At 43.8% G+C, this 27,843-nt stretch overlaps 1 protein-coding gene across 2 annotated transcripts; it reads right to left on the bottom strand.

Moving 5' to 3' along the window:
• Window positions 1-60: 60 nt before the first annotated feature.
• Window positions 61-27,843, bottom strand: LOC104366178 (NACHT, LRR and PYD domains-containing protein 3-like). Of its 2 annotated transcripts, none has more exons than XM_033006876.2 (9): window positions 27,792-27,843; window positions 24,334-24,633; window positions 23,854-23,892; window positions 21,675-23,394; window positions 19,187-19,279; window positions 17,645-17,815; window positions 16,407-16,577; window positions 13,126-13,296; window positions 61-724 (listed from the first exon to the last, which is right to left on the bottom strand). In XM_033006876.2, the coding sequence occupies exons 2-9, from the start codon at window positions 24,611-24,613 to the stop codon at window positions 631-633; spliced, it is 2,739 nt and encodes a 912-aa protein (XP_032862767.1). In that variant the 5' UTR covers window positions 24,614-24,633; window positions 27,792-27,843; the 3' UTR covers window positions 61-630. The 2 variants fall into 2 exon arrangements, with proteins under 2 accessions (XP_032862767.1, XP_032862772.1); XM_033006881.2 differs by lacking the exon at window positions 27,792-27,843 and adding an exon at window positions 26,669-26,689.

Raw genomic sequence — 27,843 nt, 5'->3', positions numbered from 1 at the left:
CCTGGTGCTGATCACTCGACAACAGTCTGAGATTAACACAGACTACAGGAAGGCATGATGTGCAAAAGGAACTATAATTGCATTCTGTAATAGTGGTATAAACATCAACCTTGACAAATATATAGTCAAAATGGAGACAGAAATTATGCTCTTGAGAACTGTGAAATCAGAGAAACATACAGAAAGCACCATGAGTACACAAATCCTTATGAAGGAGCCATGGAAAGTGAAGAAATATTTCTCTTGGCCTCTGACACATGCCCACTGAAACCGAAATCACTGGAGTATGAAAGAAGGAAATTCCTTGTCTCATCCACATTTTCAGTGCTTGATGCATCTCTGCCCTTTTTCCTTCTGCACTCTAATTCCTTCTCCACTCAGATATGATTGTGATGGGGGATCTATTTGAACTGCATTTGGATAAAATTCAGATCCTATTGTCCTGAGGATAACTTGCTCTGAGACTGTGTGGCCAGTCAAGGCCTCACATGCTCAGTATTGTTACTGGCATTAAAGCAGAATCCTTAAAATGGAACAAACATTTATTTGGTCTCTTCTTAAATTTTAACCTATATGCTACACTAGTGTCAGAGCCATGAGGCCTGACACCTAGTCTGAAAAATATCCTGTTTAACAGATGTGCCTAATTTTCAGGCTGGGCTTGATTTTATTTAGGTGAGCCAGCTCCCGGCGAGTTTCTTCATTGAGTCCAAATTTGTTGAGCCTTTGGAGAGAAGAAGGAAAGAAGAATAATGTAAAATGTACCTTAAATATTTGCTTTTGTCTAAAACTCCAAAGTCCTGAACAATAAAAGACAAGCACGTCACACTGCCCCCAAAACACTCCTCTCTCAACTGGCCATCATACCCATAACTTCTCTGTTAAAAAAGTCTGAAACCTGTCACCTTTGGTGTTCCCTCCCCCAGAGTACACATATGGCCAACCACAGAAACAAACATTCAGAAAGCAGTGCCTTCACCAGCACCCACAGAAACACCACTAGCAAACTTATAAACATGAATAACATTGTAGGCCCAATCCTTCCCCTGAACAGGAACCATTAACCAGATATCCTTATAAACCAGCTATCCTTACCTTTCATATATTTCTAAGCTTCCTTTTCCTGCTCCCTGCCTGCTGCTCTCACTGTCCTCAGTTTGTCAGAGGAGGGAAGTGGGCAGAGAAAGGCTAGAAACTGAGCCTTTCCATCCACGTAAAGCCCATTGAACAAAAAAAAACCCAAAGATTTTTATGCATTAATGATACATACAGTGCTCCACCAGGATGAGTACATAGAGCTGAGTGGGCTGTACCTCAAGGGGAAAAAGAAGGTGAGGCTTCTGTTATAATCACCTTCTCAGCCACAGAACACAGTACAAGACAGTCTTTTTGAAGAAAGGATCTCAGTAGCTCTGGGAATGATCCTCAACCCATTAATCCTTGCCTACAAATGTCCCTCTTCAGCATAAGAAAATTCTTTGTACAACATTATTTCCACTGCAAGGAGACACACACCACCAAAGTTCACAATAAGTCCTCCATGATTTTAAGAAATTAATTTCTCTCTCCTGGGAGTCAGGAAGTAAAAGAGCTTTCTGCCTCCAGTCTCGGGTCTTATTCCATGCATAAGCAAAGATATTATTCTAAATAGTTCATATTCTTACATTAACAAGCATCTTAAGAGGAGGTTGACTTTGAATGATAGGTTTAGGATTGGGATGTAGCTTTATGGGGAGGGGAGCGACAAATCCAATAAAACATTTCTGGACTGAAGCATGTGCCAATTACACCTGCCAGTGCAGTACTCTGACTATCCCACAGAGGGAACTACAGAGTCACAGTGATACAGAAGAGAAGAGATCTCTGATGGTCATCTAGTCCTACCCTATGCTCCAAATAGGGCCAATTTAGAGTGGAATTCTAAGGGCCATGGGCTTTCAGAATTTGAGTATTTCCAAGAATTAAGATGCCACAACCTCTCATGATCCCTGTTACAGTATTTTACCACCTTCATGATACCAAGAAGTAAATAAATAAGTAAATAAATATCCTTGCATCCAATAACCAAATTATGGTCATTGCCCCTTGTACTATTTTAGTGCAGTGGTAAGATCCACCCTTCACCTTTTTTTTATTCTTCAGACTATCAAGTTCTCACATATGCTGTATGATTCAGTGCCCTGAAAATCTTGATAATTTCTTCTGGACCATCTCCAGTGTGTCAATGTCTCTATGGTCCTGTGTAGCCCAGATTAGACACATTATGCAAATAAGGGCTCACAATTGCTGAACAGAGGGGAAGAGCGATTTCCCTTTAAATGCCGGCTACATTCCTGCTAATACAGCCCAGTATACATCTGGCTTTCTTTGATGCTAGGGCACACTGTTGATTCCTCTTAACTTGTTGGTGAGGAGGTCCCCCCATGTCCTTTTCTACAGACTTCCTCTCTAGCCAGGCAGCCCTCAGACAGTCCCAGTGTATGAGGGGATTTTTTTTCTTTTTTTGCAGGGTTGGTTTTGAGTTTTGTTTGTTTTCATTTCAGTAGAAGGACTTTGAACTTGTCTTGATCGAACTTCCTGGGTTTCCTGTCTGCTCAGTTTTCTAGCTTGATGAGGTGTCTCTGAACAACTGCCCTATGTTTCAGTGTGTTGAGTGTTTCCTAATCTGATACCATTCATGTTAGTGCTGCAGGCAAGTAGCTGATGAATAGGCCCTCCTCAGTTTTCTAACTGAACAGGATGAGCTAATGGATGTGACAATAGAGCTTTCAGACATGTGTTTCATAACTGTGTGAGAGACTGGAAAAATATACATTCATCATTTAGATGTCTGGATTTCATAAAGTTAAATGATACTCATGTAAGAAATCACCGAACTTCACAGATAACTGGAGATGAACTTTGGGAACATTTTGGGGAGTAAAGTCTTGAAAAGCCAACAGCACTTAGGTGCCCAGACCAGTGATAACATTTAAGGATGAAATTGCATCGGTGTCAGAAATACTGAATTTGGAAATGCATGTAGCAAAACAGACTGATGGGAAAAGGTAATTAGGAATTGGGAGCTGAATGGGAAAAAGAAAGAGAGGAGAAACGGAAGTGAAAAGGAGGGTGAATAAATGGGAAAAGCATTAGTAACATGTGCAAGTCATGTGACTGGTGCTGTCTGGAGGTCCCTTTTGCTCAGCCCTGCACTTGATCGCAACAGCCTAGATCAGGAAAATAACCAAAACCTATTGTTCAGGTAGTACCACAAACATCAGAAGGACCAAAGAAGAATGAGGTTGCTGGGTATGGAAGACTGAAGCGGGGGCAATGCATTACATGACCAGCAAGGAACACTTAGAACAGACAGATTGAACATTTTGGAGTTGCCAGTATGCTATTATGTAGTTCAGACATGAACATCAGTTCTGCATCCTGACAATCACTTCCTAACAATCCTCACTCTTGCTGACAACACATTCTGCTCTATCATCAAGCTGTTAAGACTTCTAACAATATTGACTCTAGTACTGACCACTGAGGGATGTCACCTTCAATCTTCTGTTGGTGAGATTTCATATTACTTATATTACTTCTGTTAGTGAGATTACATATTACTTATCAATAACCTTTGAGCCTAGTGTTCTAGTCAGTTTTCTGTCCATTTTATCACCCACTTACCAAGCTCTATCTCAACAATTTTGCTACAATGATATTTTGGAAGACTGTTAGAAAAGGCCTTGCTAAAATCAAGGCAAACATCCATGGCTCTTTCCTTGTTCACTGAGCCAGTCACCTCATTATAGAAGGCAGTGACGTTGGTAATCTGAGATTTGTACTCAGCATGGTCATTATCTGTGCACGTCAGGCGTCATCTAGAGGAACGAGTTAACAATTACACCCTTTACCTTTTCTCTGCAGAGAGCCAACCCATGTGGGAGATACCTTCTTCCATCTCCCTCTTCTCCAGGCTACTTGCAACACTGTTTGAGAATTTGGGGAGTTTTGAATATCTGTGGAGTGTTCACACTAATGGCTCACTGCTGGGAGCTGTCGTGTTCCTGAAAGCTGTTCAGGTTTTGTTTAGGGTTAGGCAACCATTTCTGAATATTACTTGGAGATCTACCCCAAGGTTGGAGAGTTATGAGTGGCTGGGAGTGTAGGATAGCATGGGAAAGTACTTAGGACAGTGGGCACCTCTGATGTTTTGGAACTTCATCCGTTAACAAGTGCAGGATCCCAAGAAGCTAGAATGTTTAGAATATGTATGCTGTCATCCTGGTAACTCAAGAGAGACACAGATCACTGCAAAGTGGTGGGGACCGGCCCATGCTTACCGAGCCCTGCTCACCACTATGCAGTACCCTCAAAAAGAAGAGGTCTCTGGATCTGAGAACAAAACAACAAGCACTGCAGCTGCTCTGACACCCCCACCAGACACTGCAGCCACTTCAACCTCAGCAACAGGCACTACAGCCACTCCAACTCTGGCAACAGGCACTGCAGCTAATCTGACCCCTATGACAGGTACTGCAGGTGAACCTGAGAACCAATCCACAACCGTGTCAGTTGCTCCCATACAGAAGAATAAATATACAAAAAAATCCCCTCGCATTGTAAAAGATGATGATGAACCAGGGCCATCACAAGAACAGGAGGAGGAGGCAGAGCCAGTGATAATCACCTGATCCTTATCCCTGAGTGATCTATGAGACATGCGAAAGGATTTCAGCTGCCATCCAGGTGAGCACTTTATTACTTGGCTGCCCTGATGTTGGGATAACAGGGCCAAGAGTGTGGAATTAGAGGAGAAGGAGGCCAGGCAGCTGGGATCCTTGCCTAAGAAAGTGGGCATTGACAAGGCAATTGGAAGGACACAAACTCTCAGCCTTTGGAGGTGACTTCTGTCAGGCATGAGGGACACATATCCCTTCAAGGAAGGTTTTATATGTCATCCGAGTAAGTGGACCACCATGGAGAGAGGCATCCAATACTTGAGGGAATTAGCCATGTGGGAAATAGTTTATTATGACCCAGATGATATGCAGCTGTGGAGTGGCTGGAAGAAAATGGGCATATTGTGAGCGATCTAGACTGAGGGGCCTCACAACTGCAGCTGTTGTGAAGGACATATGCAAGGTCAAAAGAGATAATGAAGTTGGCGTTTTGAGAAACTGCCTATGTTGCAAAGAGGTAAGGAGGTTGGAATGTAAAAAACAAGATAACAAGATGTAGAAACAAAATGTAGGTATGGCAGAGCAAGGCGTATGAACAAGCAGCTTTAACCTATTAGCAACCAAAACGTAACTCATGCACTTTGTGCTAGTGTATAAATTGCTGTGTATAAATTGCTAGTGTATAAATTGCTGTGTATCCTTTAATAAAGTGGCATTAACTAGATCACATTGATTGTATATGTTGTGTCTGAGACTTCCGCGTCATGCAGCTACCCACAGACCCAGATAAAGTCCAATGCACCTGTCCCATGTGGTGGAAGTTTGTACAGAGTGCGCCATCATCACATACCAGTGTAATAGCAGTAATGGACTGGAGAGACAAAGAGGCACCAACTGTGGATGAACTGATACGCCAACTCCAGCAATATGAAGAAAGTCTCTCTTCCTCCATCGTCAAAGCCGTGGAGGAACTATCCCAAGAAATCCAACAACTCAAAGAGGACATGTCTTACTCTCCAGTTGCAGGGACTAAAGTCTCAGCTATCAGGAGCAAATGGTTCCCTACTCAAGAGAGACAGTATACACCATGGAAGAACGTATGGTATTACCTGAGGAACCATGGAGAAGACATGAGAAAATGGGATAGGAAACCTTCCTACCTTCTAAGACATAGGGTTCAAGAGTTGGAATGATAAATGGCTACAAATCATGGTTCTTTCAGGAGAAATGCTGCTCCAGTCTTTGGTAATCAGTTACCCTAACTGCGTAAAAGAGTTGACTTGGCTTCCGATCCTATGAGGAGGACTTCCAATTTGTACTTACAAGAAGCGAGTAACCAAGATGAGACTGAGACCCATGCATACCACACTAACCCCTTCATCGATAATGGATACTATGATCAGCATTAAACGGGCTCTGCCTCCAGCCAGGTGGAGGAGACGGACAACCAAGTTTACTGTACTGTGTGGATTTGATGGCCTGGCACATCTGACCCCCAGGACTATAAGGCTCTGGTGGACACTGGTGCCCAGTGCACCCTGATGCCATTGAATTTTAAAGGAACAGAGCCTGTTTGTATTTCAGGTGTGACAGGGGGGTCTCAACAGCTGACGGTGTTGGAGGCTGAGGTGAGCTTAACTGGGAATGAGTGGCAAAACACCCCATTGTGACTGACCCAGAAGCCCCATGTATTCTTGGTATAGATTATCTCCAGAAAGAGTATTTTAAGGACCCAAAAGGGTACCGGTGGGCTTTCGGTATAGCTGCCTTGGAGACAGAAGAAATCAAACAGCTGTCCATTCTGCCTGGGCTCTCAGAGGATCCTTTTGCTGTGGGACTGCTGAGAGTTGAAGAGCAACAGATGCCGATCGCTACTACAACTGTGCACCAACGGCAATATCACACCAACAGAGACTCTGTAGTTCCCATCCACCAACTGATTCATTGACTAGAGAGCCAAGGAGTGATCAGCAAGACTCACTCACCCTTTAACAGCCCCATATGGCCAGTGTGGAAATCTAGTGGTGAGTGGAGACTGACAGTAGACTATCGGGGCCTGAATGAAGTCACACCACCACTGAGTGCTGCCATGCCAGACATTTTACAGCTTCAATATGAATTGGAGTCAAAGGCAGCCAAATGGTATGCTACAATTGATACTGCCAATGCCTTCTTCTCAATCCCTTTAGCAACAGAGTGCAGGCCACAGTTTGCCTTCACCTGGAGGGGTGTCCAGTACACCTGGAATTGGCTGCCCCAGGGGTGGAAACACAGTCCCACTATTTGCCATGGACTGATCCACACTGCACTGGAACAGGGTGAAGCTCCAGAACATTTACAATACATTAATGACATCATTATATGGGGGAATACAGCAGAAGAAGTTTTTGAGTAGGGAGAGAAAATAGTTCAAATACTTTTGAGAGCTGGCTTCACCGTAAAACGGGGTAAAGTCAAGGGCCCTGCACAGGAGATTCAGTTTTTAGGAATCAAATGGCAAGATCGATGCCATCAGACTCCAATGGATGTGATTAATAAAATAACAGTTATGTCCCCACCAACTAGCAGAAAGGAAGCACAAGCTTTCTTAGGTGTTGTGGGTTTCTAGAGAATGCATATTCCAAGTTACAATCAGATTGTAAGCCCTCTCTGTCAAGTGACCCAGAAGAAAAATGATTTTTTAAGGGGCCTTGAGCAAAAGCAAGGTTTTGAACAAATTAAACAAGAAATAGTTCATGCTGTAGCCCTTGGGCCAGTGTGGGCAAGACAAAATGTTAAAAATGTGCTCTATACTGCAGCCAGGGAGAATGGCCCAACCTGGAGTCTTTGGCAGAGAGCATCAGGGGAGACCCAGGGTTGACCCCTGGGATTTTGCAGTCGAGGATATAGAGGATCCGAAGCCTGTTATACTCCAATTGAAAAAGAGATATTGGCAGCATATGAAGGGGTTTGAGCTGCTTCAGAAGTGATTGGTACTGAAGCACAGCTCCTCCTGGCACCTCAGCTACTGGTGCTGGGCTGGATGTTCAAAGGGAGGGTCCCCTCAACACACCATGCAACTGATGTTACATGGAGTAGGTGGGTTACACTCATCACACAGCGGGCTCAAATAAGGAACCTCAACCACCCAGGAATATTGGAAGTGATCACAAATTGTCCAGAAAAAAAAAAAGATTTTGGAATGTCACCAGAGGAAGAGGTGACGCGTGCTAAAGACTCACCACCATATAATGAACTACCAGATAATGAGAACAAAAATGCTCTGCTTACCGATGGGTCCTGTTGCATTGTAGAGAAACGTTGGAATTGGAAGGCTGTCATATGGATCCCCACATGACAGGTCACAGAAGCTGCTGAAGGAGAAGGTGAATCCAATTTGCAGAGGTGAAAGTCATCCAGCTGGCTCTAGATATCGCTGAGTGAGAAAATTGGCCAGTCCTCTACCTCTACACTGACTCATGGACGGTGGCAAATGCCCTGTGGGGGTGGTTGCAACAATGGAAACAAAGTGGCTGGCAGCATAGATGCAAACCTATCTGGACTGCTGACTCATGGCAAGATATTGCTGTTCAAGTAGAGAACTTGTCTGTGAAAGTACGCCATGTAGATGCTCATGCACCCAAAAATCAAGCGATGGAAGAACATCAAAACAACCATGAAGTGGACCAAGCTGCTAAAATTAAGGTGGATCAGGTGTATCTGGACTGGCAACATAAGGGCAAAAAATTTATGTCTCGCTGGGCCCATGACTCCTCAGGCCATCAAGGAAGAGATGCAACCCATAGATGGGCTTGTGACCGAGGGGTGGACTTAACCACAGACACTATTGCACAGGTTATCCATGAATGTGAGACATATGCTGCTATCAGGCAAGCCAAGCGGTTAAAACCTCTTTGGTATGGAGGGTGATGGTTAAAGTATAGATATGGGGAGGCCTGGCAGATTGATTACATCACGCTCCCACGAATCTGCATGGTAAGCGTTATGTGCTCACAATGGTGGAAGCAACTACTGGATGGCTGGAAACATATGCTGTGCCCCATGCCACTCCTCAGAACACTATTCTGGTCATTGAAAAACAAGTCCTGTGGAGACATTGCACCCCAGAAAGAATTGAGTCAGAAAATGGCACTCATTTCCAAAATAATCTCATAAACACCTGGGCCAAAGAACATGGCATTGAGTGGGTATATCACATCCCCTATCACGCACCAGCCTCTGGGAAAATTGAGCAGTACAATGGGCTACTAAAGACCATGGTGAGATCAATGGGAGGTGGAACTTTTAAACACTGGGACACACATTTAGCAAGAGCCACCTGGTTAGTAAATAGTAGGGGATCTGCCAGCCAGGCTGGCCCTGCCCAGTCAAAGCTTCTGCGTACTGTAGCTGGAGATAAAGTCCCAGTAGCGCACCTTAAAAACATGCTGGGGAAGACTGTCTGGGTTATTCCTACTTCAGGTAAAGGTAAGCCCATATGTGGAATTACCTTTCCCCAAGGACCTGGGTGCACTTGGTGGGTAATGGAGAAGGATGGGGAAATCTGATGTGTGCCTCAAGGGGACTTAATGTCAGGTGAAAGTAGCCAATAAATTGAAGTGTATTAGGTCAATCACCAAACAACCATATCAATGCATTGCTATGGTTGACACATTATACTAATGGCATCACATTCATGAAGGAACACATGAAATTGGATAAAGTCAGGATTGGCTTCAGCAAATGATACCCAGCGACTGCCACAGACTGTGAATACAGATAGCACCAGATACATCAGCCACCAGCTCCAGCTGTAACAGGGACTGCATGCCATCCTCCCACCAGGTTCAAGGCCATCTGTGCCCAACTGACTGAGCATTACTCCTCCTGCCTTAAAAGACTGTTATGACAGATGGAACCTGAAGTTACGGACCAAATGAGCTCACGATACATTCTGCAGTGACGGTCCAGAGACTGAGGGAATGATATCTGTGTGCACATGCCTAAGACCAGGGAAAAGGATAGTGATTAATTAGAATATATTAGGAAATATGGAACTTGAGCATAACGTAAGTGATACAGAATAAAGGGTGGATACTGTCCTGGTTTGGGCTGGAATAGAGTTAATGTTCCTTTTTGGTAACTAGAATAGTGCTGTGTTTTAGATTCAGCATTGGGTTTGGTATGAGAAGAATGCTGATAGCACACTGATGTTTTCCAGTGCTACTGAGATTTAAAGGACTCTTCAACTCCCCATGTCCTGCCCGTGCACAAGTGCACAAGAAGCAGGGAGGGAGCACGGCCAGAGCACCAGACCCAAATTGGCCAATGAAATATTCCACATCATGTAACATCATGCTGACTACATAGGGGAGGGGTGGTCAGGAAAGGGGGCTCTCTCTCGCTTCCGGGATTGAGATTGTGGGATCTTGGAATTTCAGGATCGCTATCCGGGAACAGGCTGGGTATTGGTCAGCGGGTGGTGAGCAATTGTATTGTGCATTGACCATTTATATTTGCTATTGCTGTCATTGTTTTCATTTTATTACTATTATTAAACTGTTTCTATCTCAACCTCTGAGTCTCACTTTACCCCTCCAATTCCCTCCCCCATTACCAGGTGGGAGGGGAGGGTGGGTGAGTGGCTGTGGGGTGGTTGACTGCCAACCAGGCTCAAACCATGACACTATATCTTCCTCTATAGTGGGAAATATCACATTTTTACATGTCTTGCCAGTATACCCAGGGGTCCAAGAGACCTGAGGATAGATCTCACCAGTAAAATATCAAGTCTAAGCAAGGCACTGACTATGTTGGCTTTTGTCACTAGGTTTCCCAATTCATTCATCACTGGAACACACTTTAATTAGTTTTCATTATGCTGCCCATGTACTTAGAGAAGTCAGTCATGGATTCACAGAACCACAAAATGGTTGAAGTTAGAAGGGATCTCTGGAGGTCATCTGGTCCAACCCCCTGCTGAGTCTCATGAGTCAGTTTTCCAGGCATATGTGAAGATCACTCTGGAATATCTCCAAGAATAGAGACTTCACAACCTCCCTGGGACATCTTTGCCTGTGTTCAGTCACCCTCACAGCAAAAAAAAGTGTTTCCGTATGCTCAGACTGAGCCTCCTGCATTTCAGTTTGTGCCCATTGCCTCTATTCCTGTCAATAGGCACCACTGAAAAAAGACTGTCTCTGTCCTCTTTGCACCCTCCCTTCTGGTATTTATATAAACTGAGATAATGAATATTGTGGCCGTGGGTTCACAAAGCAAAAGTCCTGTCTAATTTGATATCCTTCTACAATAAGGTCACCCACCTAGAAGATGAAAAGAAGGGGGTAGATGTATTTTTCTGGATTTTAGTAAGGCTTTTGATACTGTCTCTCACAATATCCTTCTGGAGAAGTTGTCCAACTGAGATGAGCTGGTACACAGTGTGCTAAGAACTGGCTGAGTGGCAAAGATCAAAGGGTAGTGAATGGGGTTAAATATGGCTAGTGGAAAGCCCCTAGCAGTGTTCTCCAGGCTCAATTCTAGGCCAGTTCTGTTTAATTTGCTTGAGTGTGTCCAGAGGATGGCAACAAAGCTGGTGAAAGGGTTGGAAACCATGTCCTATGAGGAGGAGCTGAGGACACTCAGTTTGTCTAGCTTGGAGAAAAGAAGGCTGATGGGTGACCTCATTGCTCTCTACAGTTTTCTGAGGAGGGGAAGTTGAGAGGGAGCTGCTGATCTCTTTTCCCTGGTATCCAGTGATAGGATGTGTGGGATGGGCTCAAAGCTGCATCAAGGGAGGTTCAGACTTGACCTTAGGAAACATTTGTTTACTGAGAGGATGATCAAACCCTGTAACAGTCTTTCTAGAGAGGTGGTTGATGTTCCAGGTCTGTTAGCATTTAAGAGGTATTTGGACAATGCCTTTAATAATATGCTTTAACTTTTGATCAGCCCTGAATTAGTCAGGCAATTGGACTAGATGATTGTCATAGGTCCCTTCCAACTGAACTATTCTATTCTATTCTATTCTATTCTATTCTATTCTATTCTATTCTATTCTATTCTATTCTATTCTATTCTATTCTATTCTATTCTATTCTATTCTATTCTATTCTATTCTATTCTATTCTATTCTATTCTATTCTATTCTATTCTATTCTATTCTATTCTATTCTATTCTATTCTATTCTATTCTTTCTATTCTATTCTATTCTATCTTATAAGATCCTCGCTGACCCTTCTCCTCCCCAGGCTGAACAGTCCCAGCTCTTTCAGCCTTTCTCCAGTGGAGAGGTACTCCAGTCTCCTCATCATCTTCATGGCCTTTTGTGTGGACCAGAGCATGTCCAAGTGCCTCTTGTACTGGGGAGCCCAGAATTGGATACAGCTTTCTAGGTGTGATCTCACCAGTGCTGAGCAGAGGGGAAGTATCACCTCCTTTGACCTGCTAGCAATGTTTTGCTTAATGCAGCCCAGGATACCATTTGCCTTCTTTGCCACAAGGGCACATTGCTGGATCATGTTTAACTTGCTATCCACAAGGAACACCAGATCCTTTGCAGCAACACATCTTTTCAGCTGGTCAGCCTCCATCATGTACTAGTGCCTGGGGTTGCTCCTCCCCAGTTGCAGGACTTTGCACTTCTTGATGAACTTCATGAGGCTCCTGCTGGCCCATTTCTTCAGACTCTGGAGGTTCCCTCTGGATGGCAACATGACCCTCTGGTTTATCAATCACACATCCCAGTGCTGTGTCATCAGCAAAACTGCTGATGGTGCACTCTGTCCCATTGTCCATGTCAGTCATGAATATGAATAATGACCCTAGTATTTACCCCTAGTCACCACTAGTGATTGGCCTCTAGCTAGACTGCTGTTGAAACTTCTGGGGGATTGACATGAGGTCGTTCTTTCTCACTTGTAAATTACAGATGCAGCAAAGTGCATCCCCTTATCATGTGTTCTGTAATTTGTGTGAAGCCATTTTCTTCAACACTGTCCAGAAAACTTTTAGCTTGCTTGCATCTGTCAGGAAGATGCAGTATCAGGGCTCCCCCATAACAGAAAGAGTTAGAGGCCAAAGGTAAACAATACGGGCTGTGCTCCTCACAAAACAGCGTGCAGTCCCATAGGATCAGAAAAAAATGAGCAAAGCAAAGATTCCTACATGCGGTTCCCGTTCCACACTGCCCTGCTGTTAGACAAAATCAAATATAGGTAATTCTGCCCAGCACACTCTTGAAAGTTTCACTCCTTCTTAGCAATTCTACAGGAGAAAGTGCCTGGTGTACCCTGTTTATTAATGCTATTCAGAAAGCAAACTCTAGATCCAAACTATAAGCAACATCACAGGTTTGTTACTTTTGGCCTCTCTCCATCCAGGAAGAATCATCTTCCCAGCACCAGCCTCATGATATTCTCACATTCTGAAGTTTTCCCCATGGGCAGAGTGGGAAATGCCCAGAAGAACCTTCAAGTCTCTTACCACAATTCTTTAAGGTGACAGGCAGGGTGTTTCAGCCCTTCACATAGCAGACGCACTCCAGCATCTTCAAGGGCATTGGCGCCCATCCCCAGCTCCATCAGGGTCTGGTTGGTGCTCAGCACAGTGGCCAAATCCCCACAGCAAGCATCTGTGAGACTGCAACCCCACAACCTGCAGGGAAGAAGCACAGAAAGGGCCCAGGGTTTCAGACCATGTCTGCTTTGATAAACACAACCATCATCCCCTCTCCTAGTCAATCAACAGAAAATGGCCAGAAACCCTGTTCATAAGTGCCCAATGTCAGGCCAGTACCAGACACATTGTCTGACCAGTGTCATTTACCTCCTCTCAGCCAAAAAGGCCCTTGTTTGAGCCTTTTACCTCTGATGAATCTTCAGCTAGGGGAGAGGAAGGGATCTTTGAGCTGCCCTCTAGTCCTATTTGAAGACCAATACAAGCCCCACTTGGGCACGACACAGACTCTCAACAGAGTCACCTGACAGCTCAGCATGGAAAGGAACTCAGAAGTTCTCTAGTCCAATATACTGCTCAAAGCAGGTTTGTCTATGGGGTCAGACCAGGATCTTCAGCCTCTTCTCATAATGCTTGAGTTCCAGCCTCCCACATTCTTGGTGCCCTCTGTTAGACATATGCCAGGGAAAGAAGCCCGAGAGAACTGGGAGAAGAGATCTGTGGAAAGCAGATCTCCAACAGACTTGGTTCAAGGCATGCTGGTGTCTGATTCAGGGCCCAGGGAGTTAGTCACTGACTGCATAAATGCAGCTGCAACTAGCCATGACCATTTTGCGTTCTGGCCACTGTTAAGCCCTTTGGTCTTTCAGAGAGACTTTGCAGGTACTGCTTGGTGAAAGTCACCAACTCCTTGAGCTGACAATTCAGAAGTCACACACAGAGACACACTTCCATTAGCCATGACCAGGAAATCCTCTTCTCAGTGGGCTCTCTTCCAGTGTGAGATTCTTCTTTAAGACAGGCTGTTTTCACTGAAAGTTTGCATATTTTATCATATTTTACAGGGAGCTAAAATGAGATTTAAAAAGCAGGATTAATCTTCATGGGTGAGGGAGAGTTCAGAAAAGGGAGAGTATATAAAAAGAAGAAAAGCTTCCCTCTGGCTAAAACAATAAACTTGGTAATGCACAATTTCCTCATTTGTACAGGAAACAAATAATTGGTTAGTGACAAGGAATTAGGCCTGAAAATTTTTGAGACAAATCCAGAGGAAAGCACAGCCCCTGCCTAAGCACAATGCAAAAAGACTTTCTTACATAATCAAAATGGGAAGGAGCCATAGAATAAGTCATTCATGAGGGGTATCAACAGAGGGAATCTCTTGAAGAGTGAGAACAAGAAGGGAAACAAATGACTAGGGAGGACTGGAAGATTAAAAGAAAAAGGAAGCATCGGGTTCTTGCTTAAAGAGATATTTGGACAGGTTTGAAAAGGAAGAGTCAGGTTATTGCATCTGGCTATTCCTCTACTTTTTGAGAAAAGATGAAATAGTGAAGGAAGATGAAAAGCAGAAACACTCTCAGTGAAATTCCTCTTTGAAATGACAACACAGCCACGAAATAAAGTCAAAGCATGCTGTGAGAGCAAGAGTTCCAAAGGCATGCATCAAAGATATGAGTGCCTTTGAGGAGAAAGGACAGTGAAGGAGAGAGCAAGACAGCAAGCTCCATCCAACTAATCATAGTGGACAGTGTATGCACCTTTGCAGGGCCAGGGATATTCTGGCAAAGAGGTCTGCTGTACAATTCTTGTCTTCTGTTAGACAACTCCTATGCTTGGCATATTTCCCAAAGTGTAGGCCCTGTCTATTCATGGCAGCATTCTGAGGCTTCTTGACAAAGAATGTCTTAAATACTTTTTTACTCTCTATTTTTATGCTGTCAAGCTGCCCTCTTCTTGCTTTGGTGGACTAGCATGGTCATTTTAATTGCCCAGCCTCCTTGCATTGCTTTCAGGGGTCATTTCCTTTTGAATAGGTTCATTAGATCATTTAATAAATCTTCAGAGCATTCACAATATTGCTCTCCTCCCTCACTGTGGTATCAGTCAGGAAAAGCTAAGTAAAACTTCCATTGCTGAATGATGTAAGATTTCCGAATTCCTGTGTTTCTGAGTTGTTCTTGTCTTCCAGTTCTATTGTCTTCTGTTGGGCCCAAGAGCTTCCTGAAATTTTGCTACAGTACAGAACTTTTTGATTCTGAGCTGAATTGTGAGGCCAGGAAGATAAAGAAAGGACTTTCAGCTGGCACAAGGGATCTCTGTGCAGGCAACTCTGTCAAGATCTTCAGTTTGTCTGGAGAAAATATATTTTACTTGTTTTAGTGGATCTCCAATTGCAACTACCAGGAATGATTCACTGTTGGGATTTCTCCCTTGTACCAGTATTCACTAGAGTGATTAATTTTCTTCAAGAGCAGAATCCTATTTGCTGACCTACGTTGAGGTGTTATAAAGCAGGTGCCTTCTATGAAGCTGGATGCCTGTGCTTCCATAAAAGTAACAGGAGATATAAGGCTGAATTCTGTTGCTTAAACAGAGGCATCTAGTGTCATTGAAAGTATTCCAGGCTAACTCAGAAATTCACCTGGAGCTGACAAAGATAACAGAAAACTTACACAGGACCTCTGTTCTTCTGGAATGGAAGCTGGAGGACAGGAAGGGTGTGTGGGTAGATCATCTGACTGCAAAAGGGAGATGCATGACCAGGCCACATGCCAATAGATAACCATGGTCACAGTGGACTAAGGAAGACCTTGAAGATTCCAAGAGATAGGGGACTGAATCTCCATGTTAGTCCTAATCTGGCTGTCCCAAAGAATGTCCCTGACCTTAAACAAGTCATCCAGGGATCATCTACTTTGCAAGAAGAAAGTAACCTTCAGAGAACTCCTGTTCCTGTCAGGGAAGGAGAGTTTTACACCATGGTAAACCACACATGAGCTGGGAAGCTCCTTTCATTAGGTCACACACAGTCTTCCAGCATTACTTCATCTGGGCTTTCAGAGGGTCAGAGCTGAAGAGACCAGGGTCAAGGAAATAAAGTGCCTGGAGGGCTCTGCCATTCCCCATTCTATATAGCAGCAAGTCAGGCTGGGAGCACTGGGTAAGTGGTGGACCAATACCTGAGACACACATCACCCTTGGTCTTTCTTCAGTGTTGGAGGTAGAGCTCCTTATCCCCAAACACACATTTTCTCAAGCTCCCCCATGAGACAGTCTGGGAAATGACCAAAGGGAATGGTCCTTACCCCAGTACCCGCAGCTGGCAGGCAGGGTGTTTCAGCCCCTCACATAGCAGGTGCACTCCAGCATCTCCCAGGGCGTTGGCTCCCAGCCCCAGCTCCAGCAGGGTCTGGTTGGTGCTCAGCACAGTGGCCAAATCCCCACAGCAGGCATCTGTGAGACTGCAACCCCACAACCTGAAGGGAAGAAACACAGAGAGGGCCCAGGGTTTCAGACCATGGGCCAATATAACTTTTATAACCCCAATCACCAACCCCTGTCCTGATCAATCAACACTGGCAATGGCCAGAAACCCTGTTCAGAAGTGCCCAATGACAGACTGGTGCTGGACACACAGTCTCTTCCCTGTCCTGGAAATCTGATCTGATTTCCAGTCTTTTCTGTCTTTGGTCTTCCCTATGAACCCTCTAAAGAGAAGATAAAACCAGTAGGAAAACTTGGTCACAGGGATTTTGTCAGAGCATGAGCTATGTGACACTGCCTGCTAGTGCTTCAGTTGATGTCACCACAGGCATAGGGCTGGATTCCACTGCCTAAGAAGGAGTGTACAGTGCCATGTGCCTCAGGGCAACTCAGATACCCTGGTGGGGGTATCTGAAAGGGACTACACAGGTCTTACACAAAAATCCTAACTCTCTGAAAGGGTTTGCTGGAGTCCCTGGACAGCATATGCAAAGTAACTGACTAGAAAAGGAACCATGACTTACTACACATCAGCACATCACCATAGCTGCAGTGTGGTAACGCAGACTTGGTGTATAACTAGCGTGAGGGGACTACAGGTCAACACTGGGGAGGCTATTCGAAAGAATATGCCTGAGTATAAGCTGGTTGTCCAGAGAGCATTTATTTAACAGAAAGGTTCAGAGGAAGATTCACCTGACAGGGAGGAAGAATCTCACTCAAGAATGATGAATCCTTCCAGGAAGAGTGGGTTTTTTTGTACCCAGACAGATCATATGCCTGCTTACCTTCATCACGTGGTCCTTTGGGCCTGTCTGTGGATACCTGAATTAGCATTTTGCATGCCACAGAGAAGGGTACATGGAGGATCACCTCCTTTACACTTGATTCATATAGTCTTACCAGGACAGGCTGGGAGCATGCAGTGAGCAGTGACTGAGCATGAAAGAGACACACCACTCATCCTTTCCTCATCCCTGCAGCTTCCAGGCCCAGCCACAAGCCCCGTCAATGTCCCAGACTGGGAAATCCCCTGAGGAGTATGCTTGCTGTTCCTCACCCCAATCTCTGCAGCTGGCAGGTGGAATGTTTCAGCCCTTCACACAGCAGTCGCACTCCTGGGTCTCCCAGAGCATTTCCACGCAGTCTCAGCTCTGTCAGGCACTGGTTGGTGCTAAGCACCATGGCCAGAACCCCACAGCAAGCAGCTGTGAGTTTGCACCACTCCAGCCTGTTGGGGAGATACACAAAGAGCAAGTGCCACTCTCAGAACCAGTGCGGAGCAGACCTGGGTAGTCCAGGACCATGTCAGGAGTCCTGCACTTCACTAGCAGCTCACCACCCAGGGCAGCAGCCTCCCTCAGCCAGTCCCCTCCTGGAATAGCTCAAGTAGGTCTCTGGCCCTGTCCTTCTGCCCTGGTCACCCAGTAGCTTGGGGAGGAGGGGGTTCACAGCCCCACCTCAGCCCTCTCCAGGGACCAATCCAGCACTGCTCTTCTGGTGCCACCCACACTGGTGCTCTGCCATAGATGACACGGAGTTAAACCCAGCAGGCAGTTGGCTGCAGGCTGTAATGGCAGTCACCTGCCTGGGCAGCTGGGTCTTACTCTCCATGGGCAACTGGCCATCTCATTTCCCTCCAGCCCTACATGTGCTTTCTGGGCCCTGTGTGACCGCTATCTATCTGTCATGGCTCTCCCTCTCCCCTCAAGGCTGATATCTATGCTCAGGCCTGGGCAGAAGCACCTGACAGACCTTGCACAGCCAACCTCATCATTTTCTCCTTCTAAGCATGGGAAGTGGGCTGGAGGCAGCCTGGGCAGGGAATTCCAGTACAAAGGGACCTCTGAGGTTTTGGGGTATGAAGTTTCCTTCAGAACTCATTGCCTTGCATGCAAGGTCCCTACCAAGTCTGGCTTAGCTCCCTGCTGGTGTTTGTAGGTTCTCTAAAGATGTGTATAGATAAGAGCTATGTTTACATCCAAGCTCAGACAAACAGGTGGCTACACAAGAGATATGCTGTGTAGGGCTATCATAGATTTGTGTCTTGCTGACATTCTGAGTTGATACCAAACACAGCCCAGTGCTGTTTCCAGTGAAGAGAGGAAAACCTTCATCAGGCCTATACATTTCATTCTCTGACACTTTTTATTTACGACCTCAAGATGTCAGTAAAGAGCCAGCTATAAACAAAGAGAGGAAAATACCTGTTTCCTTTTTTGATCCTAAATCTTAACTTGGAGTCAGTGATAAAGTTTATATAATTATGATATTTTTATTCATTTAACTCAAATGTGACTAAGTTTACATAAGGAAAGGTATCTCATTCCTAAACCTATTTTGTACTCCAATCGTTTCCCATAACTACTTTGTCATATCAACGGCCCCCAGTTTGTTACTGGTATCAGTGACTTATACCAAAACAATATCACTGAATTTGATGGCAATTCAACATTTCCAAAACCTCTTGAAAAACATTACTGCTCTCATAAGAGCATCAGTAAATAGAGTTGTTCTGCTAGAGAGTGTGGGAAGGAGGAAAAATAATAAAGTTAGGGGTTTTTTGGCTGTTTTTGTTTTCTGAAAGAAAATAACTTTTTACCTTAAGATCTTTAATGTACAGTTTGGATCCTTCAGGGATTGACAAAGCCAGTAAATAGGTGATTTCTTCAAGTAAATAGGTGACTGCTTTTCTCTGGGAAAAAAAAAAAAAAAAAAAAAAAAAAAAAAAAAAAAAAAAGTGAAAGCAGAGGTTAATTTAATATTATTCTCTGGCTATAGTTTGCATTTATGCTTAAAAAAACATTAAACTAGTGCCCTCACATGTGTAATGTTAAATGGCAGAATATTCTGCAGTCACAGTTCAAAGCAAATCACCTTGGTAAACACATATAATACCTCACCAGGGACTGAGTGACAGCTGCTTGAAACACTACCTGTGCACCATGTGTACTAAAAGGATCTATGTGGATGAATTCTGATTATTCATGATACCTTTGTTTGTGGTATATCTCAAGAAAATGTTCTGTGCTCTGAAATTCACATGCCCAAGCAAATACTATTTGGTTAAGGGTACATTATACAAAGTGCAACAGTTATTCATATGCTTGCACCTTAAAACAGAAGGAGCGGCCCCATGCAGGTAGGGGTCTTTCATTTGTAGTAACAGGAGGATTAAGCAGAATTTATTTGTGTTAGTATGCTACAGCACAGAAAGCCATTGAGTTAGAGAAGCCTGGGAAACTGTTATCCTTGGATCACTACAGTAACTTTGTGTGTAGTCCTGCCTACAGAGCAAAACATACCTGTGCAGATCTGGGGTCTGTTCCCAGATAGCTGGGAAGTGTCCCCAGAATTACACTGGGCTGTTGGTGCTGTCTGCCTCTTCTGTAACAATGATTCTCAGAGTTGTGCTGCCTCCATAAAAAGTGCCTGGTTGGGCACTTCATGAGTATCACATAGCTCTTAGAAGAACAAATGTGCTTGGGCAGAACTCCATCTCATTGTAGCTGTTTTGCCCCTGATACCTGACCAAGCTGAGTTAATTCTCTACTTTATAGCATCATGTGGTACAAGTATATCATGAGGAAAAGAACAAGAAAAACAGACTGGTATCGCTTATCACACATGGTAGTTGAGTGTCCTGGTTTCAGATAGAATAAAGTTAATTTTCTTCCTAGTAGCTGGTGTGGTGCCATGTTTTGGATTTAGGATGAGAATAAAGTTGCTAACACATATATTTAAGTTGTTGCTAAGCAGTGTTTATACACAAGGACTTTTCAGCTTCTCATACTGTCCTGCCAGCGGGGGCTGGGAGTACATAAGGAGCTGGGAGGGAACACAGCAAGGACAGCTCACCCAAACAAGCCAAAGGCCAATTCCATACTGTATGATGTCATGCTCAATAGATAAACTGGAGGGAGCTTACCAGGGGTCACCGTGGCTCTGGTATTGGCTGGGCATCTGTCAGCAGGTGGTAAGCAGTTGTATTGTGCATCACTTATTTTGTATATTCTATTATTATTATTATTGTTGTTATTGTTATTATTAATTTTCCTTTCCTTTTCTGTCCTACTGAACTGTCTTTATCTTAACCTACAAGTTTTATTTTTTTTTCCCAATTCTCTCCACCATCTCACTGGTCAGGGGCAGAGAGAGAGCGAGTGGCTGTGTGGTGCTTAATTTCCAGCTAGGGTTAAACCATGACATTGAGCTCTAAATACTCAGATCATTACCCCTTAATATGGAAAGCAGGTTTGTACCCATAACCAAAAAATCAACAGTATGCTATGTTTTGTTGTGCTCAAAGGGAAAAGGCCTATATTTGTTCTGCCTACAGGGGAAAAACTCCCCTTGGCTTTTACTGGGTCTAGGTATCACCTGCTGTCTTCTCAGGATCTAGCATTTGGTAGAGAGCCTCAGCAAAGTTGTTTGACCTTAACCAAAGTGGGATCAGGATGAGACATAGAAAGGGGTTCTGTTCTCAGGGACATGTAAGGGTCATGGAGAGCTGAATGGGCTGTTCCCTCCCTGCTTTTAAAACTTGTTGACACAGTGAAAACTTCATTTCAAGTCTTTGATTTCAAGAACACTAGCAATTAATAGGAGGGCAAGTGGAGAGGAAGCCCTGCATGGGATCACATTTGTGTGGGACTGTATTTGAGACTAACACGTCCTAAGACAGTGTGTACAAGGAATCCAGACAGTTCACTAGTTTCACCACACTCCATAGTTTTCTCCTGAGTTTAGTCAGTGGTGACTACAAAGTGATATCACTTGACCAGCCAGTAGGGAACTATCTGAATGTTAGATGACGTGCACTCTGGTTGTCTTTCATTACAAAGGAAACTTAGTCACTTAGCTGACACACACTCTTGTATTTGCAAGCTTGCTCTTGAACTGACTCACATAGTAATTACTAGTGCAACATCCCATTAGGCTCATCAAAAAGTAGCTTCTATCATTACACCTTCACTTTAGGAAAAGTTTAGCCTTAATTTTTTGGTAAGTAAGCCAGTAATTTCTTGGTTACTGAAGCTCTTTCAGTTGCTAAGATAATTTGCAAGTTAGGGACCAAGGATTTTACTTACAGATGTGACAGATTTGCTAGATCTTGGTCTAAATGTTCCTCATGGTGTTCTGAGATAAAGGAGCAATAGGCCACGTCAAGTGACTCCAGTCTAGGCCACTTTTTTATGCTGAAAGAAAGAACTATTTGATCTAATTGGGTGAAATTGATGTCTCGTAGATATATTCCAATGAAATAACCCAATGCAGTTTTCACAAAACTTTCATCTTGGATTTCATACAAACAGTGGCAAGCCTCCAAATCATGAATCACTGCTATTTTCTCTGCATTAATAGCTAACGCTGTTTTTTTGCTAGTTCGAAGCCACATCAGTAATTCTTCCTTAATTTCAGGATAAATTTTGCACCCTGTTTCTTTTTCCAAAGCATTTCTTTGTTCCTTATTTAAGAGACCAAATAGGAACCGCACAGTTAACATGAAATCATTTCTTGAGTTTTCATAGTTTTCTAACAATTTTTTCACATCCCTTTTAGGATCTTCTTGCTTATCTCTTGTCTCACTATCATCTTCTAGTACATAGAACAGAGATGCAAAAAACTCTTGAACACTCAAATGAATGAAACTGTAGGCACTCCCACAAACAATGCCCTTCTGAAAAGTGCTTTCATTCAAAAAAAGTGGGAGAGTGTCTCTCTGATTTAACAAGAGTTCACTGATTGCCTCCTCCTCAAAGAGGACTCTCTGCTTCCAGATCCCATCAGCAGCCAGGCAACAAAGTCTTTTAATGATAATGTGCAAGTTCTGTTTCAACTTGCTGCTCAGAGATTTTAGTAAGATGGACACATAAAGGATATATATTCCTGTAGTTGTCTTGACAGTTTGTGCAAGATCTTTACCACTTTCAAGTTGTTGTTTCATAACAGTGCAGACAATCCAGCATGTGATGGGGACAAGGCACATGGTGAAGACCATTTCATTTCCTTTAACAAACTGAAATACCTTCCTTCCCTCTTCCTTATTTTCAAAAAACTTGTGGAAATATTCTTCCCTATCAGTTGCTGAAAATCCCAGTATTTCAGCAGAGCGTTCACACACCAAGCACTGTTCCAGCTTCTGCAGCCCAGCTGGTCTTGTTGTGATCAACAGGGAGCATTCAGGGAGAAGGATTTTCCTAAATAAACTGTTCAGGATGATTGCCACTGGCTTCATCTCCCAGGGGTCAGAGCACAGGTTATTTTGTGGCCAGTCCAAAGAAAATCTCAGTTCATCAAAGCCATCGATGACAAACAGGAGCTTTTCTGGTCTCTTCAAGATCTCTACAAGAGGTGGATTGTTACTGGGACAGCATTTGGAGATCATGTCAGCCATAGTCCCCTGAGCTGTAAGATTAACCTCCCGACAATGTATGTAGAAAACATAGTCAAACTGCTTATAGACTCCCTCTGATGCCCAGTCCAGTATAATCTTTCTTACTGTCGTTGTCTTCCCAATTCCTGCAGCTCCCAATATCACTACAGTCTTTGGTGCCTGTCTGTCCCTCTCAGGTTTAAAAAGATCACTTACAGCAATGGAAGAATTCATTTGTTCGTCCATGATTTCTGCATGTCTCTGTCCCACAGCCATGATTTCATGTTCTTTCTTTTTTTCATGGCGATGTCCACTAGCAAGAACTAGCCTTGTATATCTGGAGTTCAGAGCCACTGTCTCACCAATACGAGCATTCATGTCTTTTATCCAGTGAAAATTCCTTTGTACATGTTCTCTGTACTTCATCTTGTAATCTAAATCAAGGATATGCAATAAAAAAAAAAAATGAAATTAAAGTCAATGTTCATTCTCTTGTTAAAATGAAAACATTTTGGCTGCAGAATTATTGTACCTTGAGATTACCTCATCTCTTTCATTTTAAAGGATCTCTGAATCGTTCAATAGGCCTTGTTCTTCTAATTTTATTATCGATGATAAGATGAAATAAAGTCCGAAATGCCCATCACCCATCACTGAAATGCAATCACACCTCAGTTGAACTTAAAAATAGTGCTAAGAACCAGTTCCTACTACTGACCTCTATTGCAGTTCACTTCCCCCTTATTGCCCGCCCCCCCCCCAGCCCCAAGCTACTTGCTTATTTTCCTGTTGGGGCTTCAGGGCTATATGGCGTATATGATCATACACTTTCAACTAGTAGGAGGAGTGTGTAGGTGATAAAACCCCAACATATCTATCTCAGTGAGACATACCTTGGACTAATGAAGCAGAGGGTGGATTGGGCCTCAGGGCTGAAAGAGAAATTATATGTAGCTATTAGTGTAGTAGTGCTACAGAGAATGTCAGTGTTGCGTCAGGCAGGGAGCAGAACAGTCCTCTTGGTGTCTTTGCCTTTAGAAACTCCCCTAAATACATTGGGCAAGGCAGAGCAGACAAGACAGCAGAGCAAATGCCTCTGGACACCCTAGTATCCTTATGACCAGGAGCAGGTGGTCCTGCAGAGTATGCAGAGGTTGAGGCATCAGTCACCTAAATGATCAGGAAGACCAATGACAAAAGGACAGTTATGCAATTCCAGGCATAAGGAGGTAGCACCCTGCAGTCCTTTGGGTTTTCAGATTTCCACAGGGGATTGAAATCTGCTGTCTCCCTGTTTGATGAAAGTTCTACACATTTTCTGGGAATAATCAAAAAGAAGGATACAAAAGTACCAGCACCCAAAGTTCCTTTACCTTTTTGTTTATCCTGTTTGAGTTTAGCTGCAGTGTCTCTTTGGTTGATCCATTCAAGCACACAGATAGCTACATCCACAGCAATGTCAGCTCCATAGTGGTCACACATGTAGTCTGCAAGTTCAACTGGATTGTTGGCTTTCTTGAGCAAATACTTGGAGAGATTTGCTGTCTTATCATAATCAATATATGATAATTTATACTTAAACTTCTCAAACATATCCAGTGTAAGGTCCTCCAGTGCTTCCAAAAGGAAGTCCTTGATATTCTTTCTTGCCATCGTAGTATGCTAAAGATACTCTGGAAAACAGCAGAGGTTCAACAACAATTTGTTTTCTGAGAGCCACCACGCACACCCTTGGAAGAGACTCACTGACTGTTACAGGGCAGTGGCTGCAATCTGTATGGTCCTGGAGCCAATCCTTATGCCATCGCAGTCACTTCTAACTCTCCTGTGTCAATTCTTCCAGGAATATGTTAGTCCACAGAGTCTGGATCACTGTACCTCTCACTTTACCCACAGTGCCTCCCTGCAGGAGGGTGAAGTGCTCCTAATTCAGGATGACGGATGGGGCTTTCCCTGAGTGACATGTTAGTATATTGATAAAGTGGATTCCTCAGCCATTCCTTACTGAACAGTTGTCAAAACCCTTGGAGGGTTTTCCACTTGGAGCCAGAAAGGGTCTTATTGAAAAGTGGAATATGGCCTGTACATTGGCCACAAACACGCTTTCCAAAAGAGAATATTCCTCTATCCTTTCTTCTGTATGGCTTCATTTCAACAGCAAACTGTGAATGCAACCAGGATTCACTAGGGAAAGGTTGAGCATGAGGATGCAGTCCTACAACTGCCCAGCAAACATGTCATCCAAATGTTGAGAGAGATGATATAGTATTATACTGGAGAAAAAGGAGTCATCCCTACCATCATTTCTGTATGCACTACTCTTCACCCTCCACTTACACTGGTTTTGGAGTTACTTTCTGTTGGCTGGACACATTCCGTGTGATAAGCATGGATGAATCCAGTCCTATAGAGTCCAACTCTGTTGAAAAAGTGTCATACAACCCTTAAAGTATCCACTGAGTCTGTTTTGATAATGTTACTGATGGCTTAATTTTCACTCCAAGGATTGTGTTTTAAAACCTTATTGCTTTTTTTTTTTTTTTTTTTTTTTTTTTCACTTATGAATATATAGTGCAATTACTTTCTTCACTGTTCCTGAAAACTTCCAAATATACACAAGTATATTTTCACTGGTTTGTATTCTGTCAAAACTAAAAATGCAAACAGTTTTTATGAGATAAAATGGATGATCACAAAAAGTGTATGAAAGGATACTCTTTAGGATGTAGAAATATGTTTTGGGCTTGTGATAAGCCCGTCTGAAGTTCTTCAAATCTATTAATCAAGAGAAGGAAAAAGAGGATCTATTTATTGGGGATGGGGGGGGGGGGGTGGGGGGGGTGGGGGTGGACTGAGAGTGCGAAAGAGGCTCAATTCCTTATATGTATGAAGCAGAAATATCCCATGCAGAGAAAGTCTAAGGGAAGTCGTGATCAAAACCTGACTGCAGGTGCATAAATACAGGGAAAATGAAAAAACAAAACAAAACAAAACAAAACAAAAAACAACGTGAAAGCTCGTAACTTGGGGAGTGGGTCCAAAGAAATTATTAAAATGACTGAATAATCTGAAAAATACCCTTTAGAGCTTTCAGAACTGAGGAGGAGAAAATATGTTTGTATTTGTGCATTTTATCAGTCAAAACAGACATGACTGCTAAGGTGTTGCTGCAAAATAAAACTCAGCATAACTGAAGGAGTTTGTTTGAAGTTTCTACTGAAAAACTTAAGTGGACCTGAGAAAAATGGGGAGGGGAGTATTTTTAAAATTATTTTACAAGTCCTCTGCCTGCCTGGCAGATCAGAAGCTTTACATGTAGTTTCATAGTGCCTTTATGTTCCCTTCAAATAAAAGAAAGGAAGACTCTGATACATTATCTCACTGCAAGGCCAACATCCTCAAAACTCTATATGCCACACCAAGTACCACCCTTTACCCTCCTGAACAGTCCTGTACTAGCATCTCAGCCTGTATTTGATGTTTGAAGAGCTAATATTTGGAACAAATATTAGCGTTGATAGAAGCAGAAGGAAGGACAGTGTATTTCTAAAGAGGAACTGTTGCTAATAGCATTCTCTACAGCACACTTCCAACCCCGTGAGAAATGAGGAAGTTCTTTTTCCTCTCTCCCCAGCCACACCACTGAGCAGAGCATTTCTGTTGTCATACACAGAGACAGGAAATGAGTAAGTAATTTACAGGTCTGACCCAGAGCACAGAGGCTGGATGCTACTTCTCCTCAGCTGATCTAACAGCAACAAGCCTCCATGAGAGCAGATCTTCTCTTTGTGTCACTCCATGCTGGCTGAGCACTCTCAAGGTTTCTGGTCTCACTGACAATTCTTTCATTTCTCTAGCAAAGGAAGTCTTTTCACAGTCCACATGCTGTTAAAGTCCTTCTGCAAACAGAAATAAACATTCGTTCTGTGTCCAGGATAAGAGGCAGGCCCTGACCCACTCCAAGAAGCCTCCATAAAATGAATCATTCATCATAACGCTAAAACCAGATAAGAAAGAGACAGGAAAAGGCCAGTGTATAGTGACCAGTTCTGCAGAGAGGTGTCTCTGGAATTGAAAACCTTATGCCCTGACCCAGCCAGACAGCATCAAACCTTACACCCCTACAACACATGGTAACCAAATATAAGCACCATACTCAGGCTGAGCAGATTTTCAGGGGATTGAGCACTCACTTGTCATCCTGGTCCCTCAAGGAGCCCTGCTGCATGGAAGTCTCAATTCCTACAAAACATGTGCTCACAAGAGCATGTCCTTAACCCATCTTGCTGGGTAGGAAAGCCAGAAATCCAGAGCCAAGAACACAACAAAAGCCAAGTGCTCATGGTCAGACAGCTGGGTGAAGGAGTCCCAACCCTTTTCTACAGGTATCACCATGCTGAGGCCTCATCTCATGTCTGGGAAGAGCTGCATTCATCTCTCAAAGGGGCTGTTTCTGAGGCATTGGTTGATCTGTCCCATAAAACACAAGATGCTGCTGGAGACACTCCTCAGAATCATCTCTGACAAATAGAGACAGGGTTTGGGAAGATTCTCAGACACTGAGAAATACAGGTAGAGCCCAGCTCTGCAGTCTGGGCTTAGGACCCCCACAGACTAAGGGATGTTCCCCTCATGTTGATGGTGGGACTGGGGATGGGCTCTGGGTCCAGGCTTACCCATGTCCCATACCACACTGCTAGTGCCTGTCCCTGGCCTGCTGCACCTTGAGAAGCCAGGAAAGAGCCATGCCCCTTTGCCCAGCTCACACTCTTGAGGCACAAGCAGGAGTGGAGAAGGACATGACCCCAGGGCTTCCACAAGAGGTGCTTACCTTGTAGTGCTGCAGAACTGGTCCAGCAGGAAATGTGGATCCAAGGGTCTGT

This window comes from Tyto alba, unplaced genomic scaffold, assembly GCF_018691265.1.
Source record: "Tyto alba isolate M040663 unplaced genomic scaffold, T.alba_DEE_v4.0 Super-Scaffold_41, whole genome shotgun sequence".
Lineage (NCBI taxonomy): Eukaryota > Metazoa > Chordata > Aves > Strigiformes > Tytonidae > Tyto > Tyto alba.
Note: the sequence above shows the minus strand (reverse complement) of the source record. Positions and strands in the feature narration are given on the sequence as shown.